Source organism: Hippoglossus stenolepis, chromosome 7, assembly GCF_022539355.2.
Source record: "Hippoglossus stenolepis isolate QCI-W04-F060 chromosome 7, HSTE1.2, whole genome shotgun sequence".
NCBI classification, from domain to species: domain Eukaryota; kingdom Metazoa; phylum Chordata; class Actinopteri; order Pleuronectiformes; family Pleuronectidae; genus Hippoglossus; species Hippoglossus stenolepis.
The window spans coordinates 10,224,654-10,245,090 of NC_061489.1; the positions used below are offsets into that span (position 1 = coordinate 10,224,654).

Consider the following 20,437-nt stretch of genomic DNA (forward strand, 5'->3'; position numbering starts at 1 on the left):
GTCTAACATGTGTGATGTCACCTATGCCTGCTCTTTGAGAGCTAGTTTTGAATTTGACGCCCTCCCTTAGACATCGCTTTAGAAATGAATCTCTCTGCGGTCAGTATGGAAATACAGCAACAACCCTTGGGAACATTTATTGAGTGTCATTCCTTTTCTCTCTCCCCTCATTTCCTGTCAACTCTACTGTGTACTCACAAATAAAGACGTGAAAATCCCACAAAACAAATAGATCGGAGGGCCATATATATATATATATATACACTACCGTTCAAAAGTTTGGGGTCACCCAGACAATTTCATGTTTTCCATGAAAACTCACACTTTTATTTATCAAATGAGTTGCAAAATGAATAGAAAATATAGTCAAGACATTGACAAGGTTAGAAATAATGATTTTTATTTGAAATATTAATTTTGTTCTTCAAACTTTGCTTTCGTCAAAGAATGCTCCATTTGCAGCAATTACAGCATTGCAGACCTTTGGCATTCTAGCTGTTAATTTGTTGAGGTAATCTGTAGAAATTTCACCCCACGCTTCCTGAAGCACCTCCCACAAGTTGGATTGGCTTGATGGGCACTTCTTGCGTACCATACGGTCAAGCTGCTCCCACAACAGCTCAATGGGGTTGAGATCTGGTGACTGCGCTGGCCACTCCATTACAGACAGCATACCAGCTGCCTGCTTCTTCCCTAAATAGTTCTTGCATAATTTGGAGGTGTGCTTTGGGTCATTGTCCTGTTGTAGGAGGAAATTGGCTCCAATCAAGCGCTGTCCACAGGGTATGGCATGGCGTTGCAAAATGGAGTGATAGCCTTCCTTATTTAAAATCCCTTTTACCTTGTAAATCTCCCACTTTACCAGCACCAAAGCAGCCCCAGACCATCACATTACCTCCACCATGCTTGACAGATGGCGTCAGGCACTCTTCCAGCATCTTTTCACCTGTTCTGCGTCTCACAAATGTTCTTCTGTGTGATGCAAACACCTCAAACTTTGATTCGTCTGTCCATAACACTTTTTCTAATCTTCCTCTGTCCAATGTCTGTGTTCTTTTGCCCATATCAATCTTTTCTTTTTATTGGCCAGTCTCAGATATGGCTTTTTCTTTGCCACTCTGCCTAGAAGGCCAGCATCCCGAGTCCTCTTCACTGTAGACGTTGACACTGGCGTTTTGCGGGTACCATTTAAAGAAGCTGCCAGTTGAGGACCTGTGAGGCGTCTATTTCTCAAACTAGAGACTCTAATATACTTGTCTTCTTGCTGAGTTGTGCACAGGGCCTCCCACTTCTCTTTCTACTCTGGTTAGAGCCCGTTTGTGCTGTTCTCTGAAGGGAGTAGTACACACCGTTGTAGGACATTTTCAGTTTCTTCGCAATTTCTCGCATGGAATAGCCTTCATTTCTAAGAACAAGAATAGACTGGGGAGTTTCACATGAAAGTTCTCTTTTCTGGCCATTTTGAGAGTATAATCGAACCCACAAATGTGATGCTCCAGATACTCAACTAGCTCAAAGGAAGGCCAGTTCTATAGCTTCTCTCACCAGCAAAACAGTTTTCAGCTGTGCTAACATAATTGCACAAGGGTTTTCAAGGGTTTTCTAATCATCCATTAGTCTCCTAAGGCGATTAGCAAACACAATGTACCATTAGAACACTGGAGTGATAGTTGCTGGAAATGGGCCTCTATACACCTATGTAGATATTTCATTAAAAACCAGACGTTTCCACCTAGAATAGTCATTTACCACATTAACAATGTATAGAGTGTATTTCTGATTAATTTAATGTTATCTTCATTGAAAAAAACAGTGCTTTTCTTTGAAAAATAAGGAAATTTCTAAGTGACCCCAAACTTTTGAACGGTAGTGTATATATATATATATATATTTATAGACAAAAATGCAGACTTGAAAACACTTCTGTCTTTTTACATATCCACCAGGCACACAGTGAAACTGATTTATCTGAGATTAATAAATATCAGCTATTATACAAGATCAATATGCTGTTGGTTGGACATCGATGGAATGTCTCTCAAAATAGCGTGTGTGTGTGTGTGTGTGTGTGTGTGTGTGTGTGTGTGTGTGTGTGTGTGTGTTCCACGGATAGGCTACATTTGGCCTTTTGCAGACAAAAGCTGTGAACCTAATTAGAAAAAAAAAGCTGATTTCCTTTTTTGGAGGTCGGTGGTTAAGGTTAGGGTCAGATTCATAGTGGTTATGGTAAGTGTGTGTGTGCGTGTGCGTGTGCGTGTGCGTGCGCGTGCGTGTACTCAGGCTCAGTTCACATTTCAATCAATTCAGGAAGTCTCTTTCTGGATCCCAGGACCATCTTCAATCACTATTTTCTACATCTAAGGATCACAAGCGGACGATTTTGAAACAAACTCATGGTTGTGCATGTGTCGGCAGCTGCACGGTGGACATGCTCCCCTTGCATTTGATGTGACAGCATCAATATTGGATCCATATTTTGTCAACCCTTGGCTTATGACACAGAGCTTAACTAATTACTCTGCCAACACGGACACCGCAACCTGCCTGCTCAGGGCTCTGAGATGAACAATCTGTAAGGGGTGGAGACATGAGAGCAGCCCTGTGAAGTATTCAGCATAAATATATGAGGTCAACCAGGGGGGTCACACAAGCAAACACGTACGTCCATCTCCTCAGACAGACGAGCAACTGAAACAACCAGAGGAACGAGGAGCAAGGAGGAGGGGAGTCGAGCTGGGAGTTGTGTTCTACAGACACACTTCAGTAATCAAGCGGTGAGCGAGGATGGTGAGAAGAGGTTTCTATGTGAAACAGGCATTTTCTAACCCCCCCGTGCCAAGCCACCCCCTGGTGCAGATCCAGCTCCTGGAATCAGACCATGCTGCTCCACACTACGAGCTTTATCATGAGACAATGACAAAATAAACACTTTATTCATTGTTATCGCTATCTTAGTGTAAAGTAGTAACAACCAGACAGTCTGAATAGTGACATTGATACAGTCACAGATGCGCGCGCGCGCACGCACACACACACACACACACAGAGAGAGAGAAACACAGACGCACGGACGCACGCTTACCATAACCACTATGAATCTAACCTTAACCACTGACCCCAAAAAAAAACAAATCAGCTTTTTTCTAATTAGGTTCACAGCTTTTGTCTGCATAAGGCCAGATGTAGCCTAACCATGGAACACACACACACACACACACACACACACACACACACACACACACACACACACACACACACACACACACACACACACACACACACACACACACACACACACACACACACACACGTAATATAATGCATTGCAGTTACTCTAACCTTGACCATGACAAGATGCCTATCCCCTAAACTTTGCCCTTTTTCTAAGCACTTCTACTAACCTTTAAAGATGTTTATATGTATACATTATAACATGCCACACCATTTAAGTCTACTGGCACTTTCTTAAATATATATTCTTTCAATGACTTATCATTGTTATTTGTTTTTAATGGCTATCACTTAGAAATGTTCATATTAACATTCATCAATCTTATTTGATTTTACTTCGTAACTTGGGAAGAGACCATGGAGGCCTGGAGAATTTTAAATACGCACTGACTCCTGCCCTCCCTGTGTCGTTGGTTCTTTTGAACCTTTTTTGACTGCGTTTTCTTTTAAGTAGGAATTTTAATTAACCGATTATTGTTTCAACAAGGAACATTTAAGGTGTTTTTAACACACTCAATCCCCCTGTGCCCGTGCACCTCCTAGCACTCTAACCTTTTCCTACCCTAAACCTAACCTTAAAACATGTCTTCACCTTAAAGTTTAATGTTTTTAGTTATGGGGAATTGTGGAGACCAAAACCTTACCCTAAACTTAACCAAAATTCACCTCTTCCTCCTAACCTTACCAAGGACCTCAGAAAGGAATCATTACATTTTGCCTCATCAGGACCACAGTCTATGATCAGGACATCAGGCATTGGTCCATATAATGCCCCTAAAAATTGGACAAAAACAATTACACACACACAAACAGACACACATGCACACACACTGGTTTAAGTTTGGGGTAAACAGTAAACAGCCCCTGTGCCAGGACAGCTTGGCCTAGCTGCCCACCGTCAATACTAATGACATCAGGACACAAAGTATCACTATGGAAACCTGGAGGCCATAGCCCACACCCCTGTGTACCACCGGAAGGCTGGAGAGAAAAAGGCCCGACAGGGGAGGAGAAAGACGTGAAAGTGAAGGTAAGAAAAACCGAAAGGAGAGAGCCAAAGGAAGGAGGAAGTGAGTGAGAGTCAGTAAGATGAAGAGGGGGGGGGGGGGAGGGGTGAGCCAAAATATCAGCGAAGGAAAGAGAAAGGGAGTGAGCGGGTGGGCTGTGGGAGGGGGGTGCAGAGACACTGGGTTGAGTTGAAGCTGGTGAGGAGCCAGAGCTGAGTGCTTGGTATGAAAACAGGCAGAGCAGTGTGCTGCAGCCAAGCCTGAGACTCAGCTCTGCTGGAAAAGAGCTCCTTTTCCCCCCAAATCTGCACTCTCATCTTCTCCCCTCCCCCTGCATCCATCACCCCATCCATCACTCGCTGTATTCCACCGCCTGACCGCCTCTCTCCAGACTCAGCAACACTTTCAAACAGGCCAGATGGGTTCAATGAAATACAACCGACCGTACGCGACCATCTAAATCACACTGATGTAACCGCTCTCCTGAGCGGCTTTATTCCCAAGCACAGTTTTGCCAAAGTGGCTACTACAAAACTGGCTTAGCAGGATGTCACATCAAGCAGGTCTGTTATGAGACAAAGGTGATTAAATCCCTAAGAAAATAAAAGTTAACGCCTCCCAGGACAGAACGGTCTAGTCATGCCAGGTCTTGGGCCTCAAAAACATTTACTGTAAATCATTTCCAAGCGTAAATCGGCTGCTGGTGGGAAACTTCATTTAGGCTCAGTATTGCACTTTGTTCCACAGCAGGCCTCCAAACACATTTCATTCTAGGTGGGTCACAGAGCAATCTGGTCAGATCAATGAGAGTTAATCACTGAAGGCCAAGGTTGAGAACTGAACAAAGCTCATATATAACAACAGTGGGGACAAACCTTCTCTGCCTGTCAACACAGTTAAGCCAGTAATATCCACAGTTTTCAGACATGAACTCTGGATAAATGTCCGGAAAATGTTTACCTTATTTATTCTTTATATTTTTTCAGTTTTGCATCTGTCGCATTGACTCTGACATTTGTGTTCTCACAGACAGCCCCTTCGGAAATTCAAAGGAAAATATTCAGACTTGAATGTCTGAAAGTTAATGTCAGGTTGAAAACTGAATAAATTATTGTTTATTGTACAGAGCAGCCACATTTTGTCAGCTTTTAATATTGTTCATCCTTTATATTGACATACATTTTATATCACCATTTATGAATAATTTAAATAATAATTAAGATAAACTGTTTTCCTCTTTGTATAGCTTACATTAAATGAGCAGTAGTACATTTTAATGAAATGTGCCAACGCTTTGCCAAATAACTGCACCATTTTGAGAGAAATGAGTAACCAAATTCGAAATGTAATGACTTTAAAAGTAAATTTATAAAAAGCAATCAAGTCAGTGGTGTTCTGTCAACCATGATTCCTTTTGTCTTCACTGATATGGAGTGTGGACTGTGTAACCTTCAGCTGTAAAGCCTGTCAAAATGAAAGACCTCTGAACTGGATCCACACCAGCACCATCTCTGACACCAGGTTTTTGGTTTTTTTTATGTTGGAGTCCTTGTCCTCTGACCGAAATCATTGCGTGATCCTTCCTCTCTTGAGGCTTCAAACGAATATGTCGAGCAAATGAGATGACGCGTGCTGATCCCACTGAGTCTGATTCAGTCACGTCTGCATAATCCCACTGGAGGAGAGGGACAAGTGAAAGTACAATATTGTAACAGTGTCAGTGGCAAGGTTTTAAATCGGTTTAGGTTCTAATGAAGCAAAACTGTTGAATTAATTTACAAACAGAGCAAATTCTATATCAGAGAAAGTATTTACAGCTAAACTCACTCAAACAGATAAAACAACAACAACATGGATGGTAAATGGTCTGTATGGATATAGAGCTTTTCTTGTCTTGATGACCACTCAAAGCACTTTACAGTACAGTTGTCTTGCCATTCACCCATTCACACACATATTCATACAGTGCATCTATGGGCAGCACTTTCGAATCTTTTTTTTTCTATGGAGACAAGACAAGGCAATATTCAGTCGTGCTTTGAGCTAGATGCTAGCATTACCCATACTCATGTTTAGCATGTTCTTTTTGGTTTAATAAGCTCGCACAGAAAAATTTGCAATTTGTCACTAACTTAAGTGTTGATCATTGAAATTCTGACATGACTGAGATAAAAAGAGAAGTAAATGGATCATCACGTTAACACAAACATGGGAGACATCATGTACCATATTGCATAGCAATATATCCTCTCATTGAGATACTCGTTTAGTCTGGTGGATCATTTAATGATCTTAAACCAGATAACTAGCAAAGAATTTTTTATTTTATTTCCAATGTTACAACATTTTGCTGCAGATATGAAATAGCTCTGTTTGATCTGTTTTGCAGACTACAACAACGGGCACGAACAGAAAAAAACTAAGACTTTCTTTGCACGTATGGTCCCGTATGATCTTTTGTTTGGTTTGCTTTTTGCAGCTAGAAAAAATTTAAAGCTGTTCTACAATTTGTGCGATATTTCATGGTACACCAGTATGTTTAAAGTCTATTGTTTTGTGTCTAGGTACTACTCCCTGTTACAAGTAGTTTATAGAGTACAATACTGGCTTTGATAGATGATGATTCACACAGGGCTTACTCCACCATATTTATTTCCAACATAATAAGAACAGTTATTAATAAGTTGTGCCCTGCTGTGTGATTCTGCATGTAGCTGCATGTTTATCACAAAATATCATAAGCCTAAATACACAAAAATATAAAAAAGACTGAGGCAGACGGATAGAGAAATGGTTCACTGATTTATGACTCATGGTGAGACATCGTGTGCCATCTATCCATTCAGGGGTGGAGGCTGTGGGGTGAGAGAGCGAGTGAAAAAGAGACAGGAAGGAGAGACGAGCTGGTACTTCATGTACTGCTGCTGTCTGCGGCCTCAGACAGAAGCATAAGGCTACATTATTTATCCAGTGCCATGTCTTGAGTGTAGGGTACCATTCAGACAGAACAGTAAAAGCCTTCACTACAGTATGGCATGAGGGTTGATGAGGTAACTGTCTGTCTGTGTGTCTCTCTCCCTCACACAAACACACACCACTATACTCTGTCCATGGTCCTGACAGACAAGAAAACACAACAAACAGCAGCTTTCCATAGCCATCTGTGCTTCAGACAAAGTTTTGGTTTGGATCCCTGCTCCGTATCGACCGCATTACTCAGGTTATTCTGTACAAACAGGACTGTGATGACTCTGCAACAAACCGATGGCTATTTTCAGAGGGATATTGAAAAACGATGCTGGGAAAACTATAAAGGGGCACCTAAAGAAAGATCTGCTTGGATCACGGCCATTGTTTCTGCATGTGGGCATGGTTGGGTTTCTCAGGGCGGCTGAATAAACCTCCAGCGGTGACTCAGTAACTGTAAAACTGTCTGTCACTATACTGAGAGCAGATGGCCCTGCTGTCTCCCACTTCGAGTCACATCCCTTGACTTTGTGGAGCATCCTGGTAGTATGCATGTAATTATTACTGTGTGTGCATGTCTATGAATCGTCCTTTCACTATCCTACAAAGCTGTAATGGCTGTGAAACCAGCAGAGGAAATTAAATTCATGCCCCATTATCTGTTCCCTTTGCTCTGTCTCAGCACTACTGGGTAATCTGCTTGGAACATCAACATCAGCCAGATCAGGAGAGCTCTGAGAAATCAGAGGAGGAACCAACATCCCGGGCTCCGTGCTCGTGCCTTTCAATCATAACTTTTAGTTTCTTGCTAACTTTTATCTATCCAGGAAGTCACCAGAGTGTGTGTTCTCTTTCAGAATCATGCTGCATGATATCGAGAATCTATAAACGTTCTCCATCGGGGACCGTCCAAGTACAACCATAGTTCTCACTCATGGAGACAAGTGTTACTCCTTCATTTTCACACCCACACACAAGTAGCAACTGTGGTGGGACGACTTCCTCAATGCACCTCTCTGTCTTCTTCCCTCCTTTACATCCCAAAGGTGACCAGGCTTTTGCCACCAGGGCCCCGAGGCTCGGGAACTCTTAGCCTTAGGGAATAAGACTTGCCAGCACAAATCAGTGCTTAAAATATATCTTTATAGGGAGGCATTTTAATGCTGGATTTTTAACAGGTTTTAACAGAATTTTTTTGTTATCTTTCCTATTTTTGTCTGTGTTTTGTTCTCTGTGTTCAAATTCCCATTTGTTTTGTAAAGCACTGTGCAACTTTGTTTAGATAGGTGCTATAGAAGTAAAGGTATTTACTGCATCTATTCTCATCCAGATCCGCGTCAAAATGTATCAAGTTCTTCCTTGGCTCCTATCCACATCATCAGCTACTCTCCCATTGAAATAATGTGTCTCAGTTATTGTTTATTTTAATAATATATTTGGCCCCACACACAGATTTCACACAATTTTAATAAGAGATAATACAAGATGTATTACAACATTTCAGAGTTAAATTACTTCATTTTATTGCAGCATTGTGAATTAATTTTTTCCAGCAACCTGTGTCTCAACCTATCAGGATCTTTTATACAACCACAGAGACAGATGGGTGGAGAGGGAGCCTGAGAGAAAGCCCATCCTGATGTTCTATATTTACCACATTTCCAATAGTAGCCGTGTTTCTGTGCCGCAGCCTGCCAGCCAGAGCAAAGGCCCGGCGGTCCAGCTCGATAAGGAGCCTCTTTGTCTGGCTCTATAGCTCCCAACAGGGGTTTAGTCAATGCTGTTCAACACAGGGGGTTGGTTCAAAACACTGAGTCTCACCGTTGCGTTACAGGCCAAAGGTGAAACGTTTACACCGGTTCATAAATAAAAGAAGGAGCGAGTGTTTTTCGTGTTTGCTGTAATGATACGCTGTCTTTTGTGAGGCTGTAAGAGTGAAGGGGGTCTCGGTGATACTTGTTTTCATGTCGAGCCCTGGCAGGACATGTTTGTGCTGAAGTGAGACTGCCGATGAGCGCTGTGTGAGAGAGACACTGATATGTTCTGGTGTTCTCACTGAGGGAGTCATGTTCTTTTCAGTTCCCACAGGCTCCTGACATCAGTGGTCAATATGGTTGAATTCATATAACAGCTACAATAATGCAGAATGACCAGTATAGTTTCCTCAACTCCTTTACATTGTTATTGTTTTTCTCCTATAAAAATAAATTGATTTTAGAAAGAAGAGAAGAAAAGTCACGAATCAATAAATATCACAACACAATCACTCCTTTCTAAAAACAGACACAACTCTCTTTGTCTGAAATTCTAATCTTTTCTTTTCTTGCAACTCCACCACAAGTTGATCAATAACACCTGAAGCTAGTGCAGGCAGAGATGTGCTTTGCTCTCAGGCACTTCAGCAGAGCATGTTGTTTGTTGTCAGAGGAGCTTGTGCCTGTTTTCCAACTTTAAAAGAGGCACTCCACTGATTTTACATATCAAGTACAGTTTTGTCGCCATGGGCAAAATACTACCCAGCCTGTGAAAACAGATCGGGATCCAGTGTTTGATACTGGAGACTGAAAGTCGAGATATTTCACTTGGAATATTATATTCAGTTGCTGAAGTAGACAACTGCTCAACATGTTATCCTGCAGAGAGATGACACATATGCTCATGAGCAGAGAGGAACAGCCTGTAGGCTACAATGACAACCTAAAACACTTCAAAATATACAAAGTGGAACTACCACTCATCCCACTTTTTTTCTGTTGTGATATAATGTAATAAATATAAAATGAATATAAAAATCGTGTATTCTCTCCAATGACCAGCAGAGGGCAACTCCACTGGTTGCAAACAGAAGTCAGTTTCTATAGAAGTCAACTGTCAAGTCCCCAACACAACATGATGCTCTTCTTGTAAATTTTGTTCCCGTTTAGAGTCAAATCATTAGGAACGATTTGTGCGATGATGACTATGCCCAGTGCCAGTGGTGTAAACTGTTTGCACAAGCCAACATGTTGTCCAGCAAATTCTCTATGTGCACAGATGTCGTTAAAATAGCGTTTTTTTCAAAGACAAAGGTGCAGCTATGATTAGGCAAAACGGAACAAGCTTCAGATGGCAGATAATGATGCATTCAGAATAACAAGCCACATGTTGGTGGAAAGCAACTTCTGAAATTAAGCTTAACTAAAATTAGATTAATTTAACTAACGTAACTATTTAAACTAAAATAGCATAGTATGCATTGGGCCATGGATAGCGTGTGATTGAAAGCTGGTAATGGGCAATGGGTGCAGGTCGCAGGTCCTCAAGCTTTCAGTCAGGCTACACCCCCTCTCCTCCAAATATGGGGAGTTCTTCAAAATACCAAGATGGCGCTGGACAAAATGCTAAACTCAAGGTTCCACAAACCAAAGGGTGACATCATGGTGGTCAGTTGGGTAAATTCCTTTTCAGCACTCCTTTTTTACCCAGTCTCTCCACCTTCTGCACAGGAAAGCTGACCAAACTAGACCGAGCAGTCACGTGTATGAGTGTGCTGATGCCTTATGCAAGTGTGCATGTAGGGGTGTTTGTCTCTAGCAGCATGCAAGGACGGGACTACCAGGAGTGTGTTCTGAGCTGTGAAGTGGGTGTCAGTCAGGGTATCAACAACACTGGGATGTATGATAACGCAACACACGCACACGCACACGCACACGCACACACGCGCAGGCCGGGTTCCTCTCCTGCAAAACTCAAACTCTGTGTCACGCTTTGTCAAAATGCCGATAGAAGTCCCCCCCCGCAGGCGCTGCCATGAGAGGCTCACAGCTCTTCTTATAAATAAAACACTCAGACACACATACACAAACTCACACACAAATGTCAACCATAGTCATAAAATTACAAAGATTACAAAGATCTGATCTTAAATATTCACCGCTTTATTCAGCTTTTCCCACTCAAACAAAAGAAGGTATCGCAGAGTTTCCCTCAGACACTTTACAGCAACAAGAAGGAGGAAGACGAGGAGGCTGAGGCAGGACAGGCTCTGTTGATTGATAGCAGCGTGAGATGTGGCGAGGTGTCGTTTGGGGACACACATTTTTCCCTGACTCAAACAAAAGACATCAGAGGGGGAGACGCTCATGCAAAGCCACAGCCATCAGAAACCTTTAAGACTTAATCCATCACAGCAGAACTGACAGGCTGATGGGAAGTGGGAGAAAAGAACAAAAACAATATGTATATATATAAAAGACATAGAGCAGACGAACAGAGGAGCACAAATACACACACAGACACACACATTTAAAAGACACTGGCAGTCAAAAGCTGGCCGTGTGTCCCTCAGAGACTGAACCCAGGTGAATCCAAGGGATGCTGGAACACTGCTCTCCACAGTGGCCCAGATAAACAAAGAGAAACACGTTATGGTCCAGTACAGCGCTTATATAATATATTTTCCACTAACATGGTAACTGCACACTCATCTTCCCTGGAGGGAACTCCACTCAGCTGGAGCAGACTTGAATGCTGGGAGATGTTGCGGGGGTCTTTGAGAGGAGCAATGAGGAAGAGAGCTGTGCAGCCTCCTCCAGACCAGCAGGTCTAATGGAAGATCGCGGTAACAAGGTCACGACAGGAAGTGCAAACACAGGCGGAAACAACCACAGAGGCAATAGGTTACAGTTGCAGCACAAGCTCACTCGCATCTACCGGTTTGTGCACGCCCTCCTGCATCTTACACACACATAGAGCTCACTGTTTACAGAGTAGGTAGCAGGCAGAGGAGATTCCCCATTTCATTTTCTACACATATTTCTAAGGTCACCTGCTGTGTCATCACACCTTGCTGGCCTCCGGCACACGGGGTTCAACATCTCTCGCTCTCTGCGTAAACAACTGTTTCATAATTCTCCACACACACACACACACTCACAGAGTGAGAGAGCAGCGGTGCGGGATCATGTATCATATTTGCTGTGGCTGATGGGCACTGCAACTCCCATGTTTACTGATCCATCACTTCCTCTATTATCCACCACTCCCTTGTCTGAGGCAGAGAGGGAGTTAAGAGGGTGGGATAGAGTGGAGGCGAGGAGGATAGTGTTTCTTGACCTTACCTCTCAACATCTGGGAGCTCGTGTTTACCAGTTTATGATTGACATGCTTCAGAAAAAGAGGGAGAGACCGAACTGCTCACATCAATATTACTTTTAAACAATAAGCAGCTGTTAAAATAAAAAGCACTGCCTATACCAGAGATGTCCAAGTGTGCAAGAGAACGTTTTGAATGTGATAGATTGTGTTTGACCCTCGCAAAGAGGAATTTAACATAACTCGAGCCCCGCTTTGCTTTTGACAGAGCCTTCAACCACACACTGTTGTCTTCTTCAGTGGTTATAGTTTGTTCAGTTGTCATGGAGATAATACTTTGATTACTTTAAGATAATTCTTTACTTTTGTTATACTACCATGATTTAACATACGTTACACTCTAAGATATAGACTTTTCTTTTGAATTAAAAAGTAATTCTGATATATATTATATATATTTTGATAAACAAATCTTGCTTTTTCATGTTAAGTTTTAAATCCATGAGATGCTTTCTGCTTATTTTCTTGCATCCTTTAAACTCCATCCATCACAACCTACACCGCATATCTTTTCGAAAAGCTGGTGAAGCTGGAGCCAATCACAGCTGACATTGGGCAAGAGGCGGGGTACATTCTGTACAGGTCACCAGTGTATCACAACATTCACACTCACATTCACACCTATGGTCAATTTAGAGAATTAAACCCAATCTGCATGTGTTTGGACCGTGGGAGGTCGAACCTGGAGAAATCCCACAAAGACACGGGTAGAACATACAAGCTTCACACAGAAAGACATCCGGCCAACCTGGGATTCAAACCAGGAACCTTCTTGCGTAAGGCAACAGTATGCCTCTGGAATTGATACATATAAACCCATAATATGAGTTTTTCTCTATTCTTTTTTCTTAATTTTGTTTCTATTAATAATACTGCATGAAAAAATTATCGTCAAACGTTCATATTTTATTTGTTTAAGTTTTTTTTTTGTTTGTTGTGATGTCTGTTTTGTGTAATGTGAGGCTCTTTTTAATCTTTTTGTGCAATATTTAGTCAATAAATTCACTTTCACTGTGAAACATTGTAACCTAAAATTATCCAACAAGAGCAATTAAATTATACTTCAAATAGCTAATTAGTTCATGTCTCCCTGTGTCTTTTCTGGTATGTATTAATGTTTTTATGTTTTATAGCTTGACACCATCGTAGATTATAGACTTTTTGATGCATCAAGGGAATGTCTAATTTAGTTTCAAAAGATTTTAAGCAAACTCCAATAGAAATCGTGAGTGAGTGAGTGAGTGAGTGAGTGAGTGTCATGTCTTCCTCCTCCTGATTGAACATATACAGTATATATATATAGGTCAGCTCTATAGACTGAAGGGCCCTGGCTTTGACCAGCTCATACTGAACCGCACGGAGCACTGTCTTCCTTCCTGCATGTGCCACAGGGCTGAGGACTGAGGGGCAGAGCGCGAAAAAGGAAGGAGGGCGACCATGCAAAGCTAAATAATGCAGAGGCTCAGTCTCCACATTATGACCCAGTAAATGGCTGGTTATACAAACACACAGAACCCTGCTGGGCTGCCCTGTCTGACAGTGCAATCTGCAGGATGAATTGACCCGCTCCTATCAACTAATTTATTGCTATCGCGACCAGGGTCAGTTCAGTCAATTCAACATGCTCTCCTTGTGCATCTACAGGAAGATAACTCCTCCTGGACTGAGTACAGGTGGGAAAGGTTTATGTCTGCTGAGTAATATTCATCCTGTATTAACTGGATTGCAGCCTGATGTTGTCCCAGGCCTGTTCCTATGTTGTCTAAGGCGGTTCCCAAACTATCAGCCTACAACCCCCCCAAAATAACCAATGAATTGACAACCCCCTTGTCCATTACGACATTGATTTGTGCAAGTTCACAAAAAATTCACCCACATGCACATTCCTGCTGTGCTGTAAATCAACCAACTTTAAATGATGCTGTCACTTTTGTGGTTTGTAATCGGATTTAGCGAGTATTTTTTTGCTTTTGGGACAATTACGGCTAAAATATGATATTGAGGATTGTTTCTCAATTTTATTTTATTTCTGAAAATCATCTTGCAACCCTCCAACCCCGAGTTTGGTCTAAGATAATCGGGCAAAGTATGAAAGGGGTGAAAAGCAGGAGAGGACCAAGAGCAAGGGGCATACTTGTCATGCAACTCCACAAACTGAGTGTGTCTTGGAATGCATGTGTGCCTGTGTGTTGACACGGGCACACTCAGGCACACTATCACACACACACATCACTTTAAGTCATCTGCATCAGGGATCGTTACATCTGCCCCAAATCTAGATTTGAGAATGGCTCCAACTTCATGCACAAATCTGCAGTGTGGCCCTACAACTGCAGGTGTAACTTCTGCACACATGCCCACTAACTGCAGCCTGTAAACATCCATGTCTCACGCTCAAAGTACACAGCAACTCGCCTCCCCCCTGACAGCATCCCTCGGCGTCCCACCCACCCTTACCTTCGGTGTGGCATGTGGAGGACAGGATGGTGCTCGGCGGGCGGAAGAGGTACGGGAGGTAACGGGAAAAACATTTCATCTTCTTCTCCGGTGCTTGCCGACGGGTGAAGAGCGCTGCGTTGCGGGCTCCACATCCGCACTGCCGCCGCGACAAGCCGGCCAGAGGAGAACCGGAGGGAGGGTGGAGGGGTTTGTGCGGGAGGGGAAAGAGGCTCCTCTCTGTCCGCGGCGCAGGGGGCTATGACAGCATCACTTTTTCTCGCAGGCAGGCGAGGCAGACAGACAGATAGCGCAGGCAGGGGAGGCAGGCTCCGGTGAAAGTGCGTCGTGTGAGGCGGTGGATCACTCAGGGGATGGAGTTGTGAGTGAGAGCAGGACAGGGGGTCTCCTCTGCACCTATGGGAGGTCAACACACGTGTAAACACCCACCCACCTCTCCCCTGGGTCTGAAATGAGCACATACATTACAGCCGATTAGTGGCCTAATGATGTCACTAAAAATAACACAACTAATGTGTAATTGTTTCACATTGTTTTCATATTGATTCAACGTATATTCCAGTGGTTATCTTCACCTAACAGAGTGTGTGATGAACACAGGCCAACACTTAATAAATCACAAACATAATTTACCAGGGGTATTGATTGATTGGATTTTGCGCCATCTTTTGGTACTATATATATATATAATATATATATATATATAATATATATATATATATATATATATTATATATATATATATAAGACAACACATTTAAATTACAACATCCCAAAAAGAAAAACACAGGGCCTGATAATTGGAGTGGAGGTCTGTTAATAAAAGTAATTATAGAACAAATAATAACTTTATTAAAAGAGCACCTTTCAGAACAGTTGATTCAAAAAGTGCTTCACAAAGAGGACAAGTAAAAACAAGTAAGACAAAACATCCATGACCACAAGACCATGAATACAATGCTATTAAAAATTAAACACAGCAAATGATATAAACCAAACTCTAAAGTCAAATACAGCAAATTATGTAATACATCACGTAAAAGTAATGGCAAAAGATAGAAAAAGCCATTAAGCAAAAGTCAGTTTGAAGAGATGATTTAAAAACAGTGAAGTTTCAAGTGTGAGTTATTTATATAGTGTATACTAAACTATTCCAGAGGGTTGAGGCCCTGTCACCTTTAGTCATCAGTCTTGACTGAGGAATATCTAACAGGTTTAAGACTAACGGAGGAGCTCAGCCCAGTAGCTCAGTGCCAAACCATGCAGTTTCTTGAATATTTTGAAATCAGTTCTAAAACAAACACATAGGAAGTATGCTTATAATATTAAAACTTTGTTTACCAATGCAGGGACATTAAAAAGGCAAAATCACCACTTTATAATTACCTCATATGTACAATTTAACTGTTATACCTAAACGCTATTGTGTGGAAAATCTGATTAAACGTGGTGGTTCATATTTTCATATTTTCCATGTAGTCCTGTTTTTACCACGTTACTTGGCACATCTCGCGAGACTTGAGTGTGAACTAATGCCAGCGGAAGTAGTTTGCGAGTCTCTTTTCCGCCGGCCATAGAGGAGCTCAGGTTAGGGTAAGGATTCTTATCAGACCACTTCACTAAAGTTATCATCATCCATCCTCCTTTGGATGTCACTGTGCGCTCCTGTGAAACCCTAAACACTATGTGAACATCGGCACTGTCAAAGTACGGCCAGTATTGACGCCAAGTTGCCGATAGATGACTAAATAAAAAGCCCTCAGTGTCTGGGTGCCCCTGTCCGCTCCGGCTGTATCCGCATGTCGGCTACGGGCTGTGAAGCTGCTCGGCTCCCGGTGTTAGAGCTTAGTACTCGGCTTCATTCACACACCGAAGGGTCGCTGTGCAGTTTTTATTGTTCTTGATAATATTACTCAGTTCATGTTGACACAGGAAAATTCCCTCCAGCCCGTGTGCTGTATTATGCTAACACGCTAGCCACACTCGGTTAGCTTAACATCCAGCTAAGAAGTTAGCTTAACTTAAAAACGCCAGAGAAGCAGACGTGTTTAAGGAAAAAGGCTAAAACTGATACAACTGCTCTCAGTGTTGACGCTAACCTTTTGCTCGTATCGTTCACATTTCAAACCAGTTTCCCTTTGAATCCGTTTGTCACGTTTTCAGCAGCTCGGTGAGACATGATGTGTCAGACATGCAGCTTTCCTGGCCTCTTCATGCCGCCTGGGTAATAACTTGTGCTCCTTGTTTTCTCAGCATCATGAAGCTCAATCCGTTTGTCACCTCCTCGCGCCGCAAGAACCGCAAAAGGCACTTCAATGCCCCCTCACACATCAGGAGGAAGATCATGTCTTCTCCCCTCTCCAAGGAGCTCCGTCAGAAGTACAACGTGAGGTCCATGCCCATCCGCAAGGACGACGAAGTCCAGGTACTGTGCTCGTGGTGGCCCTAGGTTGTGATTTTGTTTTGTGGGTGTGAGATGTACCTGGTTCTGATTGTGTTGTGGTGTTTACCAACAGGTGGTCCGCGGACACTACAAAGGCCAGCAGATTGGCAAAGTGGTGCAGGTCTACAGGAAGAAGTACGTCATCTACATCGAGCGCGTGCAGAGAGAAAAGGCCAATGGAACCACAGTCCATGTTGGTATCCACCCCAGCAAGGTGAGACAGAGTTGGGTCTGCTTCAGTGGACATGTGATGAAGCTGAATGTTGGTTTAGATAGATATTCTTGCATTTTGTTGGGTGTACTTGGAAATGTAACACACTTTCCCAGTGATATTTTGAATGTTTTCCTTTTGCTCTGCCCCTGAGGCACTGACAATTATTCTTTATGGCTGACATCACAAGCACCCCTAATAATGAAGGTGTAAGCCAGAGAGCTGCTTTTTAATTGGCATGTTCAGCATATAATGAAAATGTTGTACCTTGAGTTCATTGTTTTAACTGAGTGAATGCTTCCAGATTTGAGACCATCAGAATAGTGTGTGCATCATTAAGTTTTTATTAACGTCAGTCAGTGGTGTTGCTTCTACTCTGTGGCTCTTGGGCTGTAGTTAGTGGTGCAGGTTTATTTAACTGCATTATATTGAAGTGGTTTTAATATTTTGTCCACCCCACTTAGGTAGATTTGTGAAGGCATATTTCATCAGGGTTTCAGACTCCGAAACTAAGATGGTGTGTTTTTGACCATCAGATAGAACTGCATTTCTACACTTTATCTTAATTAGATCCCTCAAATAATCCAGACTCAAACCCCCTTCATCAATTGGTCTTGTAGGTGTGCTTAAGTGGGTGTTTTTTTTGTGTCTTTAGACTGAATACATTTTGACATGAAGGCTATATTGAACTATTTGGCAGTGATAGTGATGTAAGAAGTTATGGAGATGTTTCACTTTTCCATATTTAAAAGATGCATATTAAATTCAAGCTGTTCATGACAAATTATACACAGAAACGAGCACAGACTTAAAATAAATAAAACAATGGCTGAATTCCATTTAGCTGCTGCTTTTTCTGAGTCTGGTACACAGACCTCAGTCACACTGCCACTACTTGGTAAGAACCTGAATAGAGCAGGTTGCTTGTAACACCAGTGCATTTTCTTACTATAGTAAGTCTGCTGTGAAAAGGGCCTGTTGAGTGAAATATTCCCCTGTGACATACTTATTGTTCAACTGACTGCTGCAAACCTGACTGTCCTAGATTTGGCATGGCTTTCCTCCAAGGTGCTTTTTTAAATTCCGGCTGTGTACCATTTTCTTGTATTGAATATTGGGCTGTGAGTAATCCTACATAGACAGCTTTTTCTCCCCAGTGCTGTAGAATGGTCTGCTTGCTTCGATTGTCCTTCTACTAAAGGGTCTGCTTGTTTGAATATCTTTAAACTAATCACAATTGTCTTTGGTGGCCAGCTAATGAAGCCCAGCATACAGAGACTGTGCCACTGCAAGATAGTGATTGCAGGGACTTTATTTGTTTTTCATGTGACCACTTCAATGATTGTCATTAAAATGGATTAAAGTAACATAAGACAAGAGGCTTCTGAGGCTAACTTAATGATGATTCAAGTCTTAGTCAAAAGTTTATTGTCAGTGTGCAGGTCACTATCACAGAGTTGGTTGTTTCCCATAGTGAATGATGACAGGCACATAGTAGAAGGGCAGTATATACCTGGTACGTCAGACCAGGCTACGAGTGTCTTGTAATGACAGTCAACGAGATTTGATTGAAAACTACAGGCAGCACCGTATTGCTTTGCTCGCACAGGTATATGTGAAGGACTCCATAATTAGGTGGCGACCTTACAATATTACATTACTTTTCAAACAGCATGCACAAACACCTGGGGGCCTGGAATTGACATACTTAATGGTTTTAAATAATTATAACTGTACTTTTCAACTGTGCCATATTGATATTTACGGTTTTACAGTTTAGTTAACCATTGACGGCATAAACTGTAATGCTGTGGTGGAACATTTTATTAATAATTTGGGCAAATAAATGTCTTGATATTAAATTGTTTTCCAGTTAATTCTCTGGACGGTTGGCACATGACTAGAATATATAATGCTCCTGTAGATTAAGAGATTACTTCCTTATGTTCAGTATGAAGTCAATAAATGTCCATTGGTCATTAGAAATGTATTGGACATGCCCTATGTTTTTGTAAGATGTAACTAATGCAGAGTAGATTGATAATTTCCATACAATGACAATTGGTCCCCTGCCAACAGGATATGTTGTTACCTGTTAATTAATCCAGTGTTGTTCTGTTTGCAGGTGGTCATCACCAGGTTAAAGCTGGACAAGGACCGCAAGAAGATCCTGGAGCGCAAGGCCAAGTCTCGCGCTGATGGAAAGGAGAAGGGCAAATACAAGGAGGAGACCATTGAGAAAATGCAGGAGTAAAAATGACCTTTTGCTATCAATAAACTGTAAAAAATGGACCCCGCTCTGTCTCATGTTTTTATTGTGGAGGTTTTTTTGTGTCATGTAGTTTAAGGAATTTATATATTAATAATTTATTTGACAGTCTAGTACAAAAATCATTAGTGCTGTACCTCACCAATATTTTCAATGTGAAAGGTCTTTTAAGGGCCCACAACCATCCACAACACTGTAGAGCACAGTGCTGGATTAGAGACATGTATTTTGGATACTGATCACCTTGTACTACCTCCTGCTCAATATTGGATGTGATTGCCTCTAGACCCTCTGCTACCCTCAAATGATCAACTGTAAAGCTAATAAATGACAAGATAACTTTTGCTCTTAATTTCAGCATTGATTTTTCAGACTAATTCATGGATCATGTTGAAAATGAAATTGCATCTAGAGGAGTGATATTTGAGTGTGCAATTTTGGGCAGATCTAAATATAAATCCAGATGGGGTGAATTTAAATGTGGTTTCATAAGAGGACTGTCGGTCTGATGGAGGTATGTGGGTCTTGAAAGATGGAAAGCTGTCAGAGACTGGAATGGGAAAAGCCAGAAATGCAGATGTTTTCTATGGGAGTGACGGAGTGTCATTAAAAATACTCATGGTTAAATGTTGTCGGAACATTGGATAAATGAAAAATGCAGAAATCCTGAATGAAGTGCCACTGGTAGGTTCGTAAATGTATCTTCCATTCCAATTTCT

General features: G+C 41.9%; 2 protein-coding genes across 2 annotated transcripts in view; one reads left to right on the plus strand and one right to left on the minus strand.

Annotated features, from left to right (window-relative positions):
• Positions 1 to 15,139, minus strand: part of ppp2r2ba (protein phosphatase 2, regulatory subunit B, beta a) — a 45,893-nt gene extending 30,754 nt beyond the window's left edge. Inside the window, exon 1 of the mRNA XM_035162286.2 lies at positions 14,796 to 15,139. Coding sequence (XP_035018177.1) covers positions 14,796 to 14,874 — 79 coding nt within the window. The 5' untranslated portion in view covers positions 14,875 to 15,139. The remainder of the gene's footprint in view (positions 1 to 14,795) is intronic.
• A 1,148-nt stretch (positions 15,140 to 16,287) lies between these two features.
• Positions 16,288 to 19,741, plus strand: rpl26 (ribosomal protein L26). Its single transcript, XM_035161485.1, has 4 exons — positions 16,288 to 16,388; positions 17,049 to 17,220; positions 17,312 to 17,452; positions 19,575 to 19,741. The coding sequence occupies exons 2-4, from the start codon at positions 17,053 to 17,055 to the stop codon at positions 19,701 to 19,703; spliced, it is 438 nt and encodes a 145-aa protein (XP_035017376.1). The 5' UTR covers positions 16,288 to 16,388; positions 17,049 to 17,052; the 3' UTR covers positions 19,704 to 19,741.
• The last annotated feature ends 696 nt before the right edge of the window (positions 19,742 to 20,437 follow it).

Coding starts and splice junctions, on each gene's coding strand:
- rpl26 (XM_035161485.1), top strand. CDS start 17,053: ATGAAGCTCAATCCGTTTGTCACCTCCTCGCGCCGCAAGAACCGCAAA. Junction 17,221..17,311: donor GCAAGGACGACGAAGTCCAG/GTACTGTGCTCG, acceptor GTTTACCAACAG/GTGGTCCGCGGACACTACAA. Junction 17,453..19,574: donor TTGGTATCCACCCCAGCAAG/GTGAGACAGAGT, acceptor TTCTGTTTGCAG/GTGGTCATCACCAGGTTAAA.